The sequence below is a fragment of the Temnothorax longispinosus genome, chromosome 1 (genome assembly GCF_030848805.1).
Source record: "Temnothorax longispinosus isolate EJ_2023e chromosome 1, Tlon_JGU_v1, whole genome shotgun sequence".
Taxonomy (NCBI): domain Eukaryota; kingdom Metazoa; phylum Arthropoda; class Insecta; order Hymenoptera; family Formicidae; genus Temnothorax; species Temnothorax longispinosus.
This window is the reverse complement of record NC_092358.1, coordinates 10,968,375-10,976,667: the sequence shown is the minus strand read 5'-3', so window position 1 is coordinate 10,976,667 and position 8,293 is coordinate 10,968,375. Positions and strand designations below refer to the sequence as shown.

The 8,293-nt window shown below is 38.0% G+C and overlaps 2 protein-coding genes across 2 annotated transcripts; both read right to left on the bottom strand.

The window, feature by feature from the left end:
• Positions 1-1,449: 1,449 nt before the first annotated feature.
• On the bottom strand, positions 1,450-5,179 carry LOC139809274 (uncharacterized). The gene is made up of 4 exons (XM_071772042.1): positions 4,105-5,179; positions 3,435-3,591; positions 2,708-2,909; positions 1,450-2,612 (listed from the first exon to the last, which is right to left on the bottom strand). The coding sequence occupies exons 1-4, from the start codon at positions 4,163-4,165 to the stop codon at positions 2,391-2,393; spliced, it is 642 nt and encodes a 213-aa protein (XP_071628143.1). The 5' UTR covers positions 4,166-5,179; the 3' UTR covers positions 1,450-2,390.
• Positions 5,180-5,451: 272 nt separating this feature from the next.
• Positions 5,452-7,998, bottom strand: LOC139809269 (uncharacterized). Its single transcript, XM_071772028.1, has 4 exons — positions 7,325-7,998; positions 7,070-7,213; positions 6,675-6,984; positions 5,452-6,326 (listed from the first exon to the last, which is right to left on the bottom strand). The coding sequence occupies exons 1-4, from the start codon at positions 7,489-7,491 to the stop codon at positions 5,757-5,759; spliced, it is 1,191 nt and encodes a 396-aa protein (XP_071628129.1). The 5' UTR covers positions 7,492-7,998; the 3' UTR covers positions 5,452-5,756.
• Positions 7,999-8,293: the final 295 nt, after the last annotated feature.

The window sequence follows — 8,293 nt, the reverse complement described above, 5'->3', positions numbered from 1 at the left end:
ATTGAGCCAAAATGCGAAAAATTCCGTTTAGTATCGTTTTCGCGAAAGTTCTAGTGATAAAAAATTTAGTTGAGTCGTTGTCGCACAAAAAAATCAGATATATCTATATTACAATATTATGATATCGTATCAGATATCGAATCAGATTTTCCAATCCTTAATTAATACTTTTATTTTTAGTATATCTTTCTTCACGTTGCTCTTTTCTATCTGAGCTTATTTCAAATAAGCTCAGATAAGCTTGCTCTGGCCACGTATATGTAAAATTACAATATTATTTTTATTTGTAGGTGCTATAGTAAGAAAATAACTAACAGGACTAACGAGGAAGTGCTAGTTGGGTTGATCTCAATGTGTCGAGAATAATGTGCCAAAGTTTGACCGTATATACTTGCAAGAATTGACCGAGTGTATATTGACGGAAAGTTTTCGAATATATTTCGGGAGCGAAGTTTCGAAAATTTTCGACAGGAATGTCCGCGTGACGTCGGTTAATCCCACTATTATTATCGCGTATTATTATTCCGATCGCTCGCGGGATCGGCGCGTAGGGAACGGCCGGTGGAAATTATCGGATGGTGGCCGTGCTGAGGCGTACCGAGGAGCTGTAAATAACACTTTTTATCGCCCGCGGCCTGGATTTCGGACGGGCGTAATCCACCGCTGGTTTCCCTTCATCCGCCGGAGATTTATCTGTAAAAATTTTGCCGAAACAGAAAAAGAGAACGACACCCGCCGTTCGATCTCCTTACCGCGCGGGAATGGTATTACCCGCGGGTCTCCCCGCGCTCCGGGGACGCGGCATCCGGTCCCCCGGTTCCCCGCTAAGATTGCCGTACTTGCGCTTAAGGTATCCCTCGCAGCTGACTACGTGGCGGAATGTCGTGCCGGTAAGATGCTCTGGGTGATCTTCGCAGGGCCGTATCGAGCGGAGCCGCTCTCGTTTTCCTTAACGACTTTTTTCCCCTTCCTGCTTCTTCTTCTCCTGCAAGATCTAGGCAATTTTCGTTAAAATCCGCAGCTTTCGAAGTTCGAACAACTCGCCGAATCGATTCATTAAACGGACGACCTATCAGATCGCGATGCAGCACAGATATGCTCCTGATGTAATCCAGGAAGACTCTTGGAGGCTTCTCGTTACATATTGCCTCCTCTTTGTTCGACAAGAAAAATCGCATTTAAGAATTAACGTATGGATTGCGTATTGTAAATATTGCATTGTATTATAATTTCGCACCTCTAGAAGAATACTTCTACAACTTAAAAATGTCGATTTTGAGTTAAGCCCATAAAAAGTATGCCTAAAATGTTACCTACGTGCTGTAATAGTGTCACAATAAGTCTATGTACAAAATCCGCTGTACGGGGCAGAGGTATCGTAATTTTTTTAAATCAAATGTTGCGATCGCTGGATGAAGTGTCATAAAATGAATTGACAAGTGAATCACAGCAGACTTCTCTTCAAAACACAGTATAAATTTTATTATAACAAAATATCTTAATTGTAATTGCGTTAGTTATCTCACAATTAAAACAATTGAATTAAATTTGTTTTTCCTCTCTCCTAAAAACTGTGAATTTTTAAATTGCGACGGTATTTTTCTAAAGGTGCGATATATGAATGTAGTTAGTATAAAGAAGAATATATGAGAGGAGAAGGGGCAGTTCGCGTGGCATTGATATCGGCACCGTATCGCATCGCATGACGATCCGTGCCGCGATTCGCCGCATCATAACATGATTTATCGATTGACATTTTTTCGGGAGATTTTTATTACGTTTTGATCCCATACATTTAACCGCCGAGCCGACCAGACCAGCTCCAGGGCTCGTTCTCTTCACCCGGCCGGGCCCGAGAACGTGACACTCGAGTTGTCGCCAAATTGTTTAATCGACTACCTTCCAAAACGACGTTTGCTAGCCTAACAACATGATCTATCTGTCGCTTTGCTCTCATTATTTTCCGCACCCGTTTAATCTTCCCGATTCTCTCTTTAATCTTACACGCATCTTAATCTTAATATCTCTATACAAATGTATTCTTATACATATACCGAAGTTTACGGATTAACACAAACACACATGCACACATTGCACTCTATGTTATATACACTGTTAATTTAGTAATAATTTTCGAAATTTATCGCAAAGATTTTTTATACATATGAGTATTATATCATGCTCGTTAATTCTATGCCGATTAAAAGCAGTCACCCATTTTCAGGAAACAGAGGGGATTGATTGCATTTTCGCATCTCATTCCATGTCTCTTCGATTCGCACTTTTAAAAACTCATCTCATCGAAATGCCCCACAGATCGCTTGTAATTATTTACTTTCTATTTATCGCATACTGGTGTACTTTTTCTTTGTCAAAGAAGCGATCGAAAATCAACGCGCTCGTTCAGCAGCCTCGATTATCCTTTGAAACGTGATGGAATCGAGTCCGGCAAAGGGTTTGTCGCGGGCTGCGAGCGGAAGCGAGCGGCGTCTTCTTCGTCGTCGTCGCCGGCGGAGTATATCGTCGAAATAATCGTCCGTGGTCGGCGGATTCACTTTGGCGTAGTAGAGAGCCGCGAAACCGCTGTAGATTAGAAGAGCCGCAGTCGCGAGCTGATGCACAAATACGATAACACGTGTTTAAATCAAATTTACATGATTACGTAAAAAAAATCAGGTGGTTAAAATTAAAGAAGATTAAGATCTACCTGAAAGACAGCCCAGAATTTGAAGCTTCCTTCGTTTATCAGAAAATCATAATAGCCGGCCCAATAATCAGTCTTAGGTTGATCCATCGCTTTCGTTTGACCGTTCTCCTCGTCATTCATGTCCTCATCGTGATGATCGTCGTGATGGTCGGCGTAGTCACCTCTGTTATAATCCCATCTGTACGCTCTGTTTCGTCTGCTCCTATGGATAAAATGTGACTTATTGTTAGCGGGGTGATAAGTTATTAGTTTTGCCAATTAGATTTATATCGATCTAATAATCCCGCTTTATATTTCTTTATATATTATAAAGATTAAAGAAAATTGAGCTTTTATACCGCGATGAAAATTAACATTCGAAGCAATTACAGTAAAACCTACTCTATAATTAGATCTAAAATTCGCGTTGAATTCACGAGATTTATTTCAAATTCACCCAGCAAACACAGAATACACCGAGTGAGCAATTTGATAGCAAATTGCTCACTCGGTGTATTCTGTGTTTGCTGGGATATTTTACGTGCCGTGTATATTGGAAAAATGATTGAAGAATCAGAACATACATGTATAGGATATATATATTAAACTATACGCGTATCTATTAAAATAAACAACATATAAAATTATAGATAAAATTCTATCTTGATTATTTAATGCGAATTAGGTATAGTTTGTCCAGGCTTAAATGGTCGCTAAGGTTAATAAAGAATTGCATTCACATATTTACTTGATAGATTGCGGGATCGTAGTCAGCTCAGTATTTTCTCTAGATGTTCCTGTTTTCGAAATCGATCCTTCTGCATTTTCCATATTCATTTCGCCAGAGGCGTGATAAATGCAGATCGACAACAGAACGAATTTGACTAATCGACTGTTTATTGAGCCTGTGAAATTATAGTATTATTTATATATATATATATATATACCTATAATGAAAATTACATACACAGTCCTTGATCATGTTGGAAGTACAATTTCCCAATAAATAAAATGTTAGCAATATGCTAGTCGGTTCGGATAGAATATTGCGGTATAAATTCGCGTCAACTACATCCGCATTAAGCTCGCATATTTCGCCAGCAGAGTCTGTTGACATAATCTGACAGTAGATTGCTAGCAGAATCTGTCATTTTTTAACCGTACAAATAAAATGTAAACCATCGTCGTCTTTTAACTAATTATGAAATAGCAGTCTTCAATTTCCGCAATCAATCTATCATCATATTTTGTTAGCAGATTCCTGATGTTACATTTCTGTTGGTATTGTGCCAACAAAATTTGTAGCAGACACCGCGAAATTTATTTTCGACAGATTTATCTACCTGGATTCGTACACATGATATTCGTATCTTGTATGTGAATCTCTTAATAATAACTAATAATAAAGTAATACTGACCCATGTTAATCTTTAAGATATATTGCACTGTTTTTCTTTTCACACACATGACAGACACCATTCCACCATTAACAATTGTCACGCTACACGCTGTCCCATGTAGTAAAAGCTCGTCATTTCCGAGTAGCACAGCAAGGAAGTCTCGGAGTGAAAAACCTTTGGTCGTCTGAGGTACTGAATGCGATTCTTGGACCTAGTTTCTATAGCAGCTTCGTCCGGCATACGCGCAACGGTAACTATATCGACGGTAACGTTAAGTGCACACAAATCCCTAAGCGCTAATTACTCTAATTGTTACAGATCTTTCGCAACGTCGCTTACAAGCCGATTCCGTTGCAACGTTCGGTAGCACCCGAGTTTCATTGATCGTTTTTAAGTGACGCGTCGATGTCATTGTTTAAGTCTAGCGATGTTTTAAATTAGGTATTATAATTATTTGTTAAGCCGCGCGCCATGTGCCATTCGATGTGCCTCGTTATATAGTAAACGTGTAGCACTCCAGTTTCATTGATTGTTTCTAAGTGACGCGTCAATGTTATTGTTTAAGCCTAGCGATTTTTTAAATTATTACATGCCTTTTTTAGATATGATTATAATTATTGGTTAAGCTGTTATGTGCCATTCGATACTTGTTGCGATTATATACATTTTAATTTAAAAATATCAATGAGATTATCGAAGAATAGGTTGGGCTATATTATCGTTTAGGTAAGCAGGGAGCTAAGTAAATTGCGATTTTTACGCTTTTCCTGTCCCAATGATAACATGTTGTTTATGAATCATTTCTGAGACTAGCTTTATACTGTTTAATCAAGAAAAAAAAATTATACTATACATATAGCTATACGTGAAACATCCTTAAGTCATTAGCATACTTTTAGGCCGGTCCCGTTGAAACGATAGTCTAAGCCGGCTTAGCCGGCGATAATTACATGGGTCTCTATTAACGATTCTTCTTTTATAGAGCTATATTCCTTTATAACTATGTACCATAAATTATTTTAGTAATGTGTTGGAAATTCTGATGTGTTACGGAAAAAAGAATAAAACTCGGATAATTTATATTCAAGAATTAGTAATTTAAAAATTAAAGAACGATTTTGAAAGTCTAGTTTTCACATTATCTAATTATTATTTTTTTTTGTAAGAATCTTAGACGCAGATTTAAGAATTCATGAAATGCATCATTGTGATGATAACGAATAAACTCATCAATAACGTTGTAAATACTGTGTTTATTTATAATGTAAATGGTTAGCATAAATAGATAGGAAAAAAATCGGTTATGGCAAAATTATAATAAGTACTTAAGTACAGAAGTAATGAAAACAATTATATCGTAGTTAGGAACGCACTTTTTTTTATATAATTTAAGCTTATATGATGTAATATATAACTTTTATATAATTATCATATCTAAATAAGTATTACACATATCGAGACACATATACATGATTGCCTTATCTAAGATACTATGAATTACGCATAAATTATATATATCTTATAAATAATACTACATATTTACCAATGGTTTTTAACGACATATTATGCATCATAAACTTATCTTTTATATCCAATTGTTTATACCATCTATACAGCGACGAGAATAGCAATCATTAAAAATACATAGAAATTTTGTCTCGAGATTTTTTTCAGCGATAGCTCACTCGATGTTCAGAACTGTTACCGGATGCTTCAGCAAATCGTTCCATCCCTTCAAGTATTCTTTCGGTAAAATGCCACCATCCTTCACTAAGTTCGCGTCTTTTACGATGAGTCACGGCCTCCGCCAGCTGAGCCGGAAAATTGATCTTGTGTCGGGCGACGCTCTTCAGTACGAGCGCCGCTATATATATGATAAAATAGATGCTAAAATACAGCGGTATATACCACAGCTTTTTTCCTATAAAGTAATACGAGTAGGGCCTCTTGTCGAGTCGCTGGTCGTTCATTTCCGGCTCCTCTGTCGTGGTCTTAGGATGATGCTCGTGATACACGGGTATGTGATCGTAGATCAGGTCGTGATGAAAATCATGATGATCGTGTTCGTATGAATCCTCTGCGAACGAAGGTGGACGGTCGTGATGGTTCGCAAATTTCATAGGTTTCGGTCCAGGTCCGTCGTTCTCGTAGGAAGAAGCCATTTCAAAATTAGGATAGTCCGTTTCGTGCTGGTCGCTGACGTGATATTTGTTCGGTGACGGTTTGTAAGAATCTGGAATCTACGCGATGAGATTCGGATGAGAGATCTCGTGAGATGCATGTTTGAAAGACGAGCAATGAGAAGAATAATTTACACTGTTAAATTTGTAACGTCAAATTACACTTAATTTGAGTAATTTTTAACCATTCCTATAGGTCATCACTGCTCTTACTCAGTATGTCGTTAATTTAATTAATCTATAAAATTAAAATAATACTGTTTTGTGTTAAAATAATAAATTTCGACACATATGGTATAGTTAACAATAACAAAATATTATCTAACCCAAGGTTTAAATTTCATTCTTTAATATTTAACAGTACATATCATCTATCCGCTCGAAGCTAACGATGGAATATTTACGTACCTCATCGTTCATAGGTGCAGGTGGATATTTACTGATTATCGGTTTGGACATCGGTGGTTCGTCGTCGAGGACCGGGCCCATCGGGCTGTATTCGTATATGCCAGGGAAGATCGGACCCGGAAAAGCGGATGAGTTTATACTTGGAGAGTTTTCCGCATCCGATATACTCGCTCCTTTCTGCGGCCTTCCGTTTGCGTAAGGGATAGGGTCTTTATCAAAGAGTCCAGCCGCAGGTGGATTAAATCGTTGTTGAATTTGCTTCTTGCCCGCGTCCAGCTTGGCTATCAATTCGTGATCCAGCGTCGAATATCTATGTGTATAGACATAATAGGCCATTAGCAATAATAATAAATTATTAATAAGTTAGCCGCTATATCTTGAACATCTGAATTTACCTTGGGCTGGCTGGATGATCGATCGCTTCACCTTTCTTCAGTTTCGGAGGTTTCGGCGGTACGTACACGGGCGATGCTGTGATAACAACGTCATTTATACTTCTATTTTCGTTCTCCACGCTCGTATTGTTTCTCGCTACGGGCCTAAGGTGCACAGACGGTTGCAGACTCACATTCGATCCTTATCTCGCAGAATATCTCGGGGACATTGTGTTCAACTACCGATGTAAAAATTAAAATCTCGATGTTACGCACCTGGTGATCCACGAGAAAGAATCGTGAAAGCTTCTTCCGGGCCGTCCGTTTCTCGATACTCTCGCGTATGACGTTACTTCCGATGACAGCGTGACGGAAGACAGGCGTAGGAAGAGAACCAAAGTTAAAATACGTAACATTGCTGATATTCGAAGATAAATGGCCATGGGTTCTGAAGCGAGTGTTCTCTATATAGACTTGTAACTGTAACTACCACTTGAGCGGCCGTGAATATATTGTCCGCGCGCGTTAAGCATTGTTGTGCGTGACATTTTGACTGTTTCGCGTTGCAGCAATGCAAATTTGTCACTATACATTGTCCGTTTTACAGACAGGATGACGCGAGACTGCAACGGTTGACGCTTATGCTATTACAACGCTATTTTGCAACAATCACTCGAGATTCTCGTGGACAAAATATATTCAGCCGCCGCAGCTGCGTTAACGAGAAGAAATGACGCTTGACAAAATAGCTCTAATTTACTTTGCAAACCGTAGCAATCCGTTATGAGTTGTGTTGTGAATAAACAGATTGTCTCCCGTTATTGACAATGAGAGGAAGACTCCAGCATTGATATATTTTTACTGACGACATCTTGGAAAAAAAAAACTGATGCATAATGTATAGAATCGGACTTTTGTATCTTTGACATAAAACTATTTCTAACACAACCGTGTATGTTCTTAACATCTTTCCCTTGTTTCCTACTGATTTTATATTTTTCCTAGAATTATGCAACGTAAGCGATTACATGCAGAATAAGAAAATGAGTGAAAAAAATAGAAGATACCATATCTATCTTTAACTTCGCAATTAATATCGCAGTATTTTCATTTTGTGTGCATGTACTATAGATATAAGAGCAGGAATTAAGAGAAGGTTAATAGAAAAATTGTTTGATCACATATGGCATAATATATTGAGATTTGACTAAATTTTTCTATGTTACAGATTATGCTGTGATATTT